Below are 14,228 nucleotides of genomic sequence, written 5' to 3'. Positions count from 1 at the left end.
ACAGAAAACTATTATATGTAATAAGTCCTGTGACTACTGGTCCATGGCTCACTACAAGTTGTAAATATCTGCCAGCAAATAGCGAATCTTGCACAGGGATGTGCTAGACGAAGGTTCTGCCGTCTATACTGATGCCAACTAATGATGATGATGACTAACACTAAAAATATTTTCACAACATGCTCTCCTTAGACTTTGTAATGCAAAACCTATTATTAATGTTATCCAGCAGATACTGTAATATAGAACCCCTACTGACGTCCATTCAAAATAAGTGTTTGCTTGTACCAGCAAGGTTCATAGCAACAAAAGACTTGTCTTGATGAATAAAGAGTGAAACAATACCTCACGTAACGTAATTTCCCTTCCTTCATGATTTGTGACAAAATCTTCAGCATTGTACTTCATCTTTCTCTTAATGAATCGTAACAAGTGTTTCTGATTCATACAAGATGCTCCATGGACGTGAGTGTCAACCTGATAACAATACAAAGGAACCCCGTCAATTAAATTGGCTGTATTAACAGGTTGGCTGTATTAATGAGGGTTTTTTTAAACAAGAAAATGTATGGCAGTTTTTGTCAGGAGGCCAAAAAAAGCAGCCGTGATAAAAAGGTGACCCTATTAACGAGGTGGCCGTAAGGAGGGGTTTCACTGTACAAAGAAGTAGGTCATGGGAGGTATTATAGACCCTTTCCCTTTGAGAGCAGGTTATGGTGAAACCACTTTGGCAAAGCTTTTGAAGAGTGTTTTGTAAATCTTAGGACTTAGGATTTTACAAGGAAGATATATAGTAGTTTTTCTTCTCTTTTCGGGAGGGGGATTTTTTTCTCTTAGCCCTTTTGCTGTTTGAAACTGGGAAAAGAACGTTGTTATTTTTTAACAAGGGCACGAAAGAGAAGTTAGCACCTGAAACCAGGAGTGTATCGTCCATATATACACATAATTATGCCCGTGCATACAGGTACAGCTATAATAATGGAAAAAATTTTTATTTTCTGAAAAAGCATTTTTCTGATGCATTTTTTGCGCTATATTGGTGTCTTTGTGTTAGTATTTTCATTATCCCTTGATTATTCCATAATTCTGATGGGCTCACTGGCCTTTTTTTTTTCATAAACACTGTACCTTACCGACAGCACTAGAGATAAGTAAAAAAAAGACTCACTATTGCATTTCCCTGCATATTAATTTGCTGAAAATGTCCTGTGGAAAATGTTGGAAATGGTATTTCTGAGACCTAAATTTAATAATTTTCTGGGAGAGCATGCCCCCAGACCCCATGAGGTTGGACTGCCTTTGGGGCTACAACTTTTCTTCCCCCCATGTGAACATCATCTGTACACCTTCAAAATCTCAAGCTACGCCCCTAGAAACATCACCTTTCAAGTTTACCTCATCAAATCATTAGATAAAACTAAATTTTTGAATTCAACTTCCCTATTAATGCAGCAGTATTCACTGTACTTTGCAGCTCAAGTAATTTGAGGTGAAAGAAGTAAAATATCTTCTGAGACCAGGGGGACAAAGAGAGGCAAAAACTAACAACAGGGAAAAAAAATAAAAAACAATCATTATCCTTGTCTTACCTTTCTGACATTGTAGAAATCTCTGTGAGCAACTTCCTTCATGGCTGCAAGCTCTCTGTTCTCATTTAACAAGGAATGTAGGCTATGGCGGGAATCCAGGTACTTCAGGCGACGGTAGGCAAATGATTTTCTAGATGAATTCAGAACAACTGCTTGGTTATTTATAGATGGTTTTCACAGTGACGCCATCAAATTGTAAAGTCAAAATAGTGAGGTTTTACAAATTCTTAGTTACACTAGGTTGAAGATAAACAAAAAATAAATCCTTCTACAAGTTTCCATTCCCGTTATCACGTAGCATGTTTCTTTTCGAAAATACAGCAATTTGAGTTTTCACAGTGCATGACACCAAAATGAAAAATGCTGTCTCGTTGAAAAAAAGTCTCTCCTCTTGATTTTCAGCTGTATAACCATTTCAAGTATTACAGGATATGTTTATATACGCACATATTCTGGTTCTCGAGTGAAAAAACCGCCTTTCTCAGGGTGCAAAAAAAGTCAGTTTTACAGCTTGCCATTCGGGCAAGCTGTAGTTAGTATATACTAGCCCGATGATGAGCAGGGTTCATAACAATTCTTTTGTGATTTGAATTCCTTAAAAAATTTCACTTGCCCATCCGGCAAGTTAAGAACAAAAATCACTAGCCCGATGTTAAAATTCACTAGCCAGCCCCGGGCTATCGGACATCACTTTCTTTGCACACTGTTTTATAGAAAAAGTGAACTCCAAATGTTTTTGTTGATTTCCGGCAGCCATATTGGTTCACCAATATGGCGTCTCCATACAAAGCACTACAAAGGTGTGTAAAAGCTTGGTGTTCCTTTAGATGGTTTGAAACAAGTGGTATAGGGTGTTAATGTTGCAGCGGCAAGGGCGTAATAGAGAGTGTAGGGTGCTTTACTGTACCACTATTTTCTTTGAAAAATACATCCTCAATTTGAGTGCATTAGATCATATTCAAATGTTATTTTGTGAAGCATATAAAGAAAGCAGTGGATTTTGCTGTCGGCCTAGTGAATTCTGTTTCTGACTTGCCTGACGGCCAAGTGATGTTTTTTGAGGAACTGGAATAACAGAAGAACTGCGAAATCAATTCTGCCCATCAAAAAGCTTTTGGGGCTAGTCGAAATGATGTCTGGGCTAGTAAATACTAGCTTCAGCTTGCCCAAGTGGCAAGCTGTAAAAACAATTTCTTTGCAGCCTGCATTTGCAAATGGTGAATTCAACAAAACATGTCAATAATATAGTTACATTACTTTACTCACATAGGACCATGGGTTGACAGAGCCAGGAGAACATTCTGGTCTTCAAAAAATTCCTGCAAGTTAGGCCGAGGATGAACAACAGGATTTCCAGTGTCACTAACAACAACATCACTCCCAATTTGTCTTTTACAGGCTGTGACCTGTATTACACCGTCAATCATCTCAAAAAGGTATCCACAGTCGCCAGGCACTTCAATGTCGTATGGTGACTGAACAGAAAAAAGTTGAAGGCAGCTGTCATCTTCTGGTAATTAAGTAAAAGAAATAATGAATAAGTAGTAGGCTTGCTGTAACATAAGCTGCATAATTGCCAGACACAAATCAGCAATGTGGACCACAGAACTTTGAACTGGTTTTGTCAACGTGGATCGACAAACTCGATTCCAACCACATCAGGAATAGCTCAAATTTCTCAAAACCCAGTCAAAGACAAGAAAGGTGCTAACGTGAAATAACCGGGTTTTGTTCTATATTAAGGTATTCAGGGTTTAATAAACAGTGGTCCATGTGTTTTTAGGGTTAGTTTATTGCGAAATCCCGATTATTTTATTTGATACAAGGACGTGCCAGAAAAAATGAACTAGGAAATATCTCAAAGGTGAGAAACTTGAAACAGTGGTCCATGTTTTTTGTAGGGTTGGTTTATTGCGAAATCATTTACATCAGTTGCGTTCGACGTTGCGTTCAAAAATGTCACACTCGAAGCCAAAGCATCCGACACATTAGTTATAGGAAGTTTAGTTACAAATAGATAATTAAAGATGGTTTTGCTGTTTAGCATGCGTTCTATTACATTTGCAGTGTTTGGTTGAACTCATTATGAGATGTATAAAAAACAATTGTCCATCCTAGGCATGTCATGTATGAGGATTTTCATTAACCCAGGAAACAAAGTGTAATAATTGAGAAAACACAAAAGAGAACAAAAGAATTACACTCAGAAACTCTAATACGAAAACTGCATTTCAAAGGTTCATGGCAAATACATGGACAACCACAAGGAGTCTTCATTCGGGTTTTAAAAGGTCGGGGGCAGATTTAGTGACAACTACAACTAGTTTAAACTCAGTTAGTAATGTCTACAAAGCAGTAGCGAGATCCTTGTTCTAAGCCCGCAACAGACTTAACTAATTACAGTGGCCTTTTTAACAGGTCAATCATGGCACATAGTTAAATCCTGCTGCACAGCTTGAAGTGCCAAACAAGGATTTTAGCCCTGTTCTGCACATGGACTTAACCAGAGTTTAGTTTCGTCTGTAGTGCGGGCATGCTGTAACTTGAAGTTCCCATGGGTTGTGAGTGTGGAAATTTCATACTACTTTTGCTAACTAACAGCACACTTCCACTTACACTAGCTTAATCCACTAAGCTACAATGTCAACATATAAATTCTCCAGACTGATTCTATAGACTTTCTTAAAGAATTAGTTATGAGAATTTGATGAAAGATCAAAGCTTTTTCCCTAAAGTGATCATATTAATATTTCACATAACTTTTCTCTTGACATTTTTATGGTATTGTTGGGAGAAAATGGGCATTGATCACCCTTGGAAATTTAAAAATTTAAGTGTTACCGGTACCTGCCCGATAAAAATGTTTTATGGAAACTGAGGGGGGCCGAGTTTGTCTGGGCGTCACAAATTTGCTTAGCCACATGACCTGAATTGCAAATGCCAGGCACAGTAATGAGCATTTATGACACACACCCACCTTGTTCACTTATAAGTCTGTGCAAGGTAAAGTGGGCTTCAACATCATAATCATCATGAACTGTCTTCAGTTTCCGAGCAGTTGTAGGACAGAAGCTTTGCAAACTAAGTGCCATGTATTTTGCTCTTATAAATAACGCTTCTACCAAGAGCTTTGCTGCCTGCTGGAGTTCATCTATAGATACCTTGAAAATACAAACAGCGTAAGATAAGTGTCAGTTATTAACCTGTTCATCCCTAGGCTGAGTTACTTTGTGCCCATCTAACATTTATTTCCGTTGACGAAATGCTATGCTTTGTCCCATGCTCAAAGCAAGCTGACTATCCCATCTTTCAAGTTCATTTACAGAGCCAAATTTTCTCATTCTTTCCTTATTTCATACAGTACACTCTAAATACTGCTAATCCAAGAAGTATATAGAACACAGGTCAAATATTAACCAATTATATATGGCCTTGCTCTCCATGAGTTTCTCTATGCCTCAGTGGACAGAGTGCCCACCCAGTGTTTTTGGAAGGGGAGGTTCAAATCCCGTCCACGACAAGTCTATCTTTTTGTCGAGGGTCGAGGGTCAAGGGTTCCATGTCGAGGGCGAGGGTACCATGTCGAGGGTCGAGGGTAACATTTTTTTTCCAATCTTTTTTTTCGGAAAAGGTTATAATATTGATGCAATCAATGTCATAAAAACAAATGGCGCATGAACATCTTCTAGTTGTTGTTGGTTAGGGGGGGGGGGGGGGTTGGGTGGAATAGAGAAAAGCTCCGGGACATCCCAATTTGTTTTCGAAGAGTTACATTTATAACACCCCGGAAACCTATACCACGAATAGAACACGTTACTTGAAAACACAGATTTTTTAAAAAATGTTGTAAACAAAATGTAAAATGTTGTAAAACAACAATAAGTGTGTTGAATTATGAATTTCTGGTCCAACCAACAAGAATGGAAGGAAAAAACTCTTATTGCGTTGTAAAATGTGTCATAAAACGTGTCATAAAGGAACAATGCGATCGTTGGAGTCTTGCAGAGCTATTAAAATGCGCGAACTCGCATGGAAATCGCCACCTACTAACGCAGAGGTTTAAAATAGAACAATTCCTGGTAGCGACTTTCGGTGAGGTGAACATCGGCATTTGCCGATGCTTTCCCATTAAAATACAATATATCTTTCTAGGCCACAATCGGTCATATTTATTTGTGAACGTGGACGTGGTGGACGTGAATAGGAAAAAAAACAGACCTATGGTCCATGTCTCCCATTGTTTTACATTTGGCACATTTCTACTAAAGATCTGGCCCTGGTTGTTCAAAGGCTGGATAGCGCTATCCACCGGATAAAAATCTATTCAGTGGATAACACAATTGGTTTCCCTAATACGTATCCGCTGAATAGTGATTTATCCGGTGGACAGCGCTATCCAACGTTTGAACAACCAGGGCCTGTTGTTTTGCCAAGTTGGACATGAATAGGAAAAAACGGAGTACTGCGATAATGCCGTTTATCATGAACCGTGAATACAAGTTTTTTATTCCCGAAAAAAATCGACTTTGTTGCAAGTTCTGTTTAACTGTTTGAAATGTTACAATGTCACACAAGCTAGGCCATTCCTGTACAATTTTTCCGTGGTTTCTGATGTAAATTTACTACTTTTAACATCATGCAAGAAACTGGACAGTGAATTCCAAGTCTGTCTTTTGCGAAATTTTTTTTTTCCTTAAATATTCATATAGTGTACGCTCTTTTTTCTGTTTTTGAAAGTTCGCAAAATCGGTCTGCTTCGATCTGATCGTTGTTCGTGAATAAGAGCTCCCCTTTTCGTGCAAAATAGGAAATAATCGCTGAAGCCGTTGTGAAGAAAGTTTTGGCGCAGACACCTCTAATTTCTGTTTGAAATGCACACTAGGGATAAAGATGTGTACAAAATTAGTTTCACCAAATGACTTCCTATTGTCCCTGTGCCGCCATCAACTGCGCTGATAAGTGTTGGTTTTGGGTCGTTTTGCGTTCCTTTTGTGTTTCAGGGTGTTTCAAATTTCTGCAGTGATACACTTTTTAAGCTGCAGAACATAACGTTGGTAATTAAAGGAGTTTATTATTGCGGCGCGACTCAACCATCTAAACTATCACTCTAGCTACGCACCTACGTACCTAGGTCACGATTTCCGGTGTCGGTAATTATCGATGACTTGTCTTTTAAAATTTCATGGTGAGTTTACTTCATTAAAAACACGACAATTCGGTCGCATACAGTGAGATAGCTTAAAAAACAAGAATCGGTGAAATATCCATATTCAAACTACCCCTCTGAACAGCCAAGCAAGGCAGAGAAGAGGCAGACGTGACTGAAATATAAGCCACGAAGCAGGGGCACCCAAACACTTTTTCACTTATCCAGAGTACTTTCAAATCTCTAGAAATGCATTCTAAGCGGCGCTATAAAAGTTGTATCTGTTCGGTCATCCTAGGGCAACTTGAATCTTTTCGAAATCACTTAGGGCCTCAGTATTATTTTCCCGAAAATTTTAGATGCAATTTTAGGTTTTACGAAAGTGAGAATTTTTCTGATTCCTCTCTCCATCGCATTTTCTAATCCGAAAATTTTAGATTTCCTTTTTCGACGAAAAATAGGCTAAGTTGGGGACTGAAATGTGAAAAACTAAACTTTAGAAAATCGTAGGGAATTAATTAGATAAGCTACGAAAACTGTACATGAATGGAACGGCCATCTAGAAATTTTTAGCCTTCCTCAAGTAACAGAAAATTGTAGGCAATTTTTGCTTCTCCGAACAGATACTTTACAGAAAACAGTCGTTCGGTGCCCCTACCTAAGCTCTATGACATTTTTTTTAGGCACAACCTGTCTACCTTCACAGGAAGGGAGAAGGTTCTTTACTTTTAAGCGAATTCGAATGTCCACGTACTATTTTAATATCGATTTATAAAACAACAGCAACAACAACAACATCACATTTTCCTTATAGATGTCCCGGAGGTTTTCTCTATTGCCCCCCCCCCCCCCCCCCACCCAACAACTAGAAGATGTCACGCACCATTTGTTTTTTAAATTCTTCTTATTTGTTTTAATGACATTGATTGCATTGATTATTATCTTTTCCAAAAAAAAAAAATGGAAAAAAAATGTTACCCTCGACCCTCGACATGGTACCCTCCCCCTCGACATGGAACCCTCGACCCTCGACCCTCGACAAAAAGACAGACTCGTCCACGACTCAGCATACTTATTAACGTGGAATAGTTATGAAACCTGTTCAACTCCTTCATTATGTGTTTTGGTTCGTCGGAGTCACAAGCAGAAGCAGAAGAACTAGACCAAAAACAAAGCACGGGAACGTGCATTGTGATTGGTTTATCCCTCCGCTTTTGCTTCCAACTCCGATAATCTGGTTTTCACTAGATCATGAGCGGAATGTAAGCAATAGAGTCGTAAACTGAGTCGGAAGAAAATGGAAACGTTCTGATTCTTCTGACCCTGATTCCATCGAGATTATGACTCCGCTTACAACTCTAATTTTTGATTTTCACTGGGTCATAAGTGCTCTTACAACTCTGCTTACGACTCTGACTCTGTCGCTAGTCAACAGCAGCCTTAACGATGTGTATTTGTCATTCTTCAAGCCTGAAGAAGAATAATGAGCATGCAAGGACAGCAATTGTATAGCCCTGTAAGGCAACATCTTCAATTTAATTTTAGGCAACATAGGTTCAAGAAAAATAACTCTGGGCAACTCCACTCTAAACTATTCACAAACTTTCACTTATAAGCCCTGAGCTTATACAACTTCATAAGAGGTCTTAGGAGGGCTTGTAAAAGAGGAGTGCTTATAACCAGACTGAAAAAAGGGTTTCATAACATGCTACATAGCATTAGTTCTAATCAATACACTTTTTGAATTTACATTGTACTTGCTTTTTAAGCTTCAGAACATTGTAAAAGATAAACTTCATTTTAATACAAGCTATGCTGTAGAGGGGGACTTAAAATGCAGGGGCTTATAATCAGGGCTGAGTTGTTCAAAGGTGGGTTAAGATAACACAGGGTTAGTGCAAGATTTGAATTCAGATTTGAAAGATTCAAAAGCATTTCAGTTTCAATTCTTTTTGTCTACAAGTTGATGATTGGAAGCTTTAAAAATAACAGAGAAAATTATGCGAGAAAATGCTTTTGAACACAAGAAAAGAAATCCAGGGTTAAATTTAACCCCAGGTTAAGTGCTAATTGGCCTTCAAACAACTGGAACCAGATGTATTTTTTTGTTTACAGGTAGATGGGCCTGTGACTGGGGGGAGGGGGGGGACTTTTAAGTGGGGGTTGGGGCATGGGGTACCTTATAAGTGGAAGTTTACAGTAAGCCACCAGCCATATTTAATATAACTAACACCACATTAAAAAAAAAACAGTCAAGTATTAAACTTAAGGAAGTAAATAAATAAATAATCAGTCATACCCCGCTAATATCTCCACCAGAAATCGAAACTCTCTGGTAAAAAGGGCGATGTTCTTGATCTATCTGATCATCAGGATCCTCCTTCTCTTTCTTTATGACTTCTTCGAACTCTGAAAATTCATGCTCAGTTAAACTGTTCATCATTTTAGAATGCTGTCTTTGCAAGTCGATTTCCTCATTCTTTAACGCAATCTGCTCGATAGGATGCCGAGGAATCTCGAAAGGATGACACCATAATCCTTCCTTTTTGTGCGAGTCTCTTGATACAACAGCCTCGTCGTTGAGAACTTCCAAAGTTTCCTGCAAAGTCTGAAAGACATCGTGCTTTTTTGGAGCTATAACCTGTCCCACCACGTTCGCCAGCTTGGAAGGTTCACTGAAAAATCGCTGTCGTCTGGCTGAATCTGGGGAGAAAAGCCTTTCCTTAGAACTGGACGAGTCTGGCGTTTCACTGCGCTTTACTGGTATATCTATAACCAGGGATTTTGAATGCGCGCTTGGTCTGTCGACCGGTTCCCCACCGTCGGCCATTTTGAGATGAAATCAACCGAGATTTTACATGCATTGTAATTGGTTATAAGCGGACAGCGATATCTTACGAAGTCTTTGATTGGCTTGTTGCGAAAAGCCTCGGGAAAACAACATGACATCAAAAAGAAAATGACCAAGGTATCCGAAATATCCTAACAAACGGACAATTTGTTTCTGATCACGACTCACGAATACAGACAGATTGGGATGATGAGAAATTAAGGACCGCCTAAGTTGAGTAAAAATTAGATCTAAGAAGCGGGCTACGTCTCCTGAGTGCCCTAAATTATCAGGTGACCTGCACTGATCTAGCGAAAAGCTCGAGGGAAAACAAATTTAAGGACAAAAGATCTCCCCCGGGACTGTCTTATGTGCTTAAAAAATCATTTCTACAGAGGGAGTTTTTTTGTGATGATATCGTGATATGTAAATGGTTTTTTTTGAAGTGTGATGGATCGAAAATTGGCAAGATATCGCTGGGGCTGGGTTTTCGGAGGCTGCACAGAGCGAACCGCCTCCCGACCTCCAAGGTCCAACGCGATAATTTTCTGACCGAACAAGCGATCCTTAAAAGACGTGTCGTATTTTTGTGGAATTTATATATATGTGATCTAAGAATAAGTTTAAAAATTACAAAAGTGAACTTCCACAAAATGTGCAGTGATTTCCAGCCAGAATGGAATATACATGCCAACGAGCTACTATTAAATAGTTTCGTAACAATATATCTCACCCTGATATCTGAAATGAACTCGCGTGAGCCTGATTGAACGAATAAAAATCAAATTAAAACCATATTAAAAATCGAGAAAAAAAGCCAATGTGGTGGTATGGATCCTTGTTTAGTTTTGGCCATTTCGATGTCTAGCACTTTCATCAAAAGGCGTCTATTTAATATGAACCCTGATGTGAACATATCGTAATCCATTGATTGCTAAAACGATCACATAATATTTACCTTCATGGTCAATGCTTTTATCTTCGTCAGCCGAGAACACAGGCCACGAGTCCTCACGTTGCATTTTATTTTTCAAGATCAACCGAAAGCGATTTTCGCTTGTAGACTTCTACGCGTTGTATCGCTCCTGAATTGATTGTAGTCGTTTGAGTGGCGGCTGATAAAAGGGTCACCTCGCTCGCATGTTCTAAATGTGAAAAACCGGAAGTCACGCACAAAGTACGACATCCGCTTGGCAGTTCCCAAATGCAAATGACCGCTAAACTCTGGTTTTCACATTTTTACAAAACCAATGCGCCAAGAAGATGAATATAAACTTATGTTTTAAGTTTAAAACGTCGTCGAGTAATATTTTTGTGTTAAAAATAGATATACTGTTTTTTACCTCAAAAACCACAGCGGACATATTAACCGAATTCAGGGGCTCCTGCCGAATTGTCGGATGGGGGGGGGGCCGCTTCAAAAAAATTTTTTTCCGGCCCTTCGGGCATCATTTTGGTCTAAAAAATAAGGGGGAACCGGGCCCACTGGGCCCCTCCCCTGGATCTACCACTGACTAAAATGCAAAAACTGTTAAAAATGTTTACCGCAAGCCTCGTGATAAGGGTTTTTCTGACGTTTGACCTTTTTGACAAGACTTACAAATTTGCATTTTTTCACAAAATTTTTCACGATTTTTTTCAGTTCATCCACCGAACGTTTTCCTTTTCACCTTTTCACAATGTGTCGGCAAGTATTTTAAGGCCTACCGGTAGATAACTTTTTTGCGCCGGCTTCATTTTAATAACTGCGAATAAAAGATCCGTAGTAATTTATTTTGACATTAAAGAGAGTAAAAAATTAAGAACGTGACTGCGACCGGCCAAGGCCAAGAGAAGGCTGTCTCCTACGCCTCTGTTCTTTTACTCGTCACGCAACGCTTCTCAAGCCGGAAGAGGTCGAAAAATGGGGAAAATCGCCGACAATGAATCAGACTTCGATCACATTTCGAGTGCTAGCATTTTTCATGGCTTTTGCTCGGCCTAGCACTCGTAACTGAATTCGCTCATCATCTCATTTTATAAAACCAATTTTTGTCACAAAAAAAAAAACTAATTGCAGGGCTGGCACTACCGCAAAGTGCTGATTATTATAGGCCTATAATAAATCAACCCTTTGCCGTGCCAGCCCTGCATTCAGTTTTGTCTTATTTTACACTTTAAGTGACTTCTGGCTACAGCATCTCTTTACTGATTAGAGATCCGGCGAAAGGAACCAGTCAGTTATATTTACGCGTTGCGTGGATCTCTGCATTCAAACAGTTTTTCCAATTTTGTGTCATGTTACCTTAAAGGTAAGGTCAAGTTTTATTGGCTTATGAGGGATTGTCGCAATTTTGATCCAGTAGAACCTCGATAACTCGAATTTGGATAACTCGAATTCCCTCTTAACTCGAACTAAATTTCCTTTCCCTCGGTCAAAATTTCGCTGAAATTTACCCTGATAACTCGAATTCCCCGCTAACTCGAACTGTTTTTCGTTTCCCTTCAGAGTTCGAGTTATAGGGGTTCTCCTGTATTTATCTAGTATCGTGATAATTTATCTCCGCGATATTATGGTAATGAATGGTCTTACCTTTTAGCTTTGTTTTGTTTTGTATGTCGTGTTTTCAGTGAGAACCGCACCACGGTCTTGTCCCGAGAAAAAAAAAATCAGGCAACAATCGTCACCCTCCGTGCCAGTTATTACTTTTTTTTTACCTTAATTCAGGAAAGTGTACTGAGCGAGAATTACATGAAAAATACGAATGTCACTGGTTAACACTGGCTTTAGGTCATATTCTAATGTGTCGTCGCAAATAGAGCCTATTTTTAGAAACACTTCAGAAAAAACCAATAGCCTTGGACCCCGCCCTCACGCTACCGCAAACATCGCAAAAATATTCGTGTCCACACGTATCTGTGCGCCCGTCATCCCGTGACCCGTATCTGCTCAAAGAGGCTTTTTTACGTTCAGTTTTAGATACTATTCTGAACATGATAAACTTAAGTCTTTTACCCTGCAGAAAGAAAAAATTGCCTTGAAACATGCCACGCATCGTTTTAAAAAAGAGGCTAAAAAGGCAAGATGGTCAATGACATGCAGTGAAACATTTTTTCCGCGCGAAATTAGATACTGTGACGTCATCGTTCTCATAAAAGTTCCGTAGAAATCAGCTTTTTAAAAACTCTCCACTCTGGAGTGTGGCAAGATGGGATGGCTAGTAATCATTGCAGATGATTGAAGTTCTTCTTGGTTGCAATTACCCTCTTTTAAAACAATCAGGATTGAGTGCTCTTATTAATAGATTTTTATTTTTTTTGTAGAGGGCGGATACGCCCTTTTAGTTTACATGAGGTCTGTCAGGAGCAGTCTGTACAACTTCCGGAGGAACGCCAAGGATGAGCAACAGGGGAAGGCGCGCATACAGTAGCAGTCCTGTTAATTTCTCTGTATTCCTTATGTTAAAGCTGTCGGAATAACACTTCCACAGCTTCTATTAACTTGTTCTTAGGATATTCTTCATTAACTCAGATAACCTTTGGATTGTAGGTGACCCCTCACTTCCCAATCAAAGTCCTCAGTTGTATATGGACTATATATCATGTTGTTGTCCACACCTATATCCCGGGAAATTACTCTCAATCGTTTAAGCACTTTTAGAAACCTGAGTCTAGATGTTTTAATTGTAACCATGGTCAACCATGAAACGAAAAGGGTGGCAGACGGTGATTCCCTCATACAGACTTAAACCACTTGTACCGTTTCAGCAGGAGTATAGGTCTGGGTAAAAAAGTAAACAAATTTTCCATTGTCTATCAGTCTTGTAGATTTAGAAATGACGTCATGCTGACGGGCGGGATCAGATACTGATTTATTTATTTACTTATTTATTTATTTATTTATTTATTTATTAGTAAAATACAACAAAAATATAAGATGAGTAGAAAAAGAGAAGTGGCGAAGTGGCGAAGTGACGTAAGAGAAACTGTTAGAGGCTTATGAGCGATTATTGCTAGATATACGGCTGTAGCACTATCCCAAACCTTAATCAAGCGAATTGATCCTGTTCAGTTTAGTCTGATCCAGATTTGGTTGGCAACTTTCAAAATGTCTAAAACTCAAGTGTAAGCATCCCGCCTGGGGGCGAGCCGGGTCGCACTGAAAAGTTTTTGTGCTCAGGTATTGATTCGAGATTTTAGTTTGAGTGAATAACAGAAACGAACCAACTAAATGTTCGAATCCCTCTTGCATCTGGTATTCACGTGATAAGGCACGCGTGTAAAGGCCTGAAACGTGTCTTGTAACACTGAGTTTCAAAACACTTCGGTCAGTGAACATACCCCGCAAGCAGAGGTCTTGTTCTCCTTGTTACTCCTTGTTCCCGTTGTTCCCCCTTGTTACCCAATGTTCCCCTTGTTACCTCTTGTTCCCCCTTGTTCCCTCTTGTTCCCCTTTGTTCCCCTTTGTTTCACCTTGTTCCTCTGTTACTTCTTGTTCCCCTTTGGTACCCCTTGTTCTCTCTTGTTCCTTCTTGTTACCCCATGGTTCCCTGTTACCCTCTTTTCCTTGTTTCCTCTTGTTCCCCCTTGTTCCTTCTTGTTCTTCCTTGACCCCCCTTGTTCGCTCTTGTTCCTCCTTGTTCCCCTGACTCCCCTGTTCGCCTTGACCTCCTGTTCCCTCTGT

At 39.4% G+C, this 14,228-nt stretch overlaps 1 protein-coding gene across 2 annotated transcripts in view; it reads right to left on the bottom strand.

Moving 5' to 3' along the window:
* LOC140949989 (AMP deaminase 2-like) overlaps positions 1-10,687 on the bottom strand; it is a 20,808-nt gene extending 10,121 nt beyond the window's left edge. Inside the window, exons 1-6 of one of the 2 annotated variants that reach the window (XM_073399143.1) lie at positions 10,524-10,687; positions 9,035-9,438; positions 4,567-4,750; positions 2,856-3,099; positions 1,590-1,719; positions 346-477 (exon numbers count right to left, since the gene is read on the bottom strand). In XM_073399143.1, coding sequence (XP_073255244.1) covers positions 346-477; positions 1,590-1,719; positions 2,856-3,099; positions 4,567-4,750; positions 9,035-9,438; positions 10,524-10,587 — 1,158 coding nt within the window. In that variant the 5' untranslated portion in view covers positions 10,588-10,687. The remainder of the gene's footprint in view (positions 1-345; positions 478-1,589; positions 1,720-2,855; positions 3,100-4,566; positions 4,751-9,034; positions 9,439-10,523) is intronic. The other variant, XM_073399144.1, reaches the window with a different exon arrangement.
* Between the last annotated feature and the right edge of the window lie 3,541 nt (positions 10,688-14,228).

The sequence above is a fragment of the Porites lutea genome, chromosome 10 (genome assembly GCF_958299795.1).
Source record: "Porites lutea chromosome 10, jaPorLute2.1, whole genome shotgun sequence".
Taxonomy (NCBI): Eukaryota; Metazoa; Cnidaria; class Anthozoa; order Scleractinia; family Poritidae; genus Porites; species Porites lutea.
Note: the sequence above shows the minus strand (reverse complement) of the source record. Positions and strands in the feature narration are given on the sequence as shown.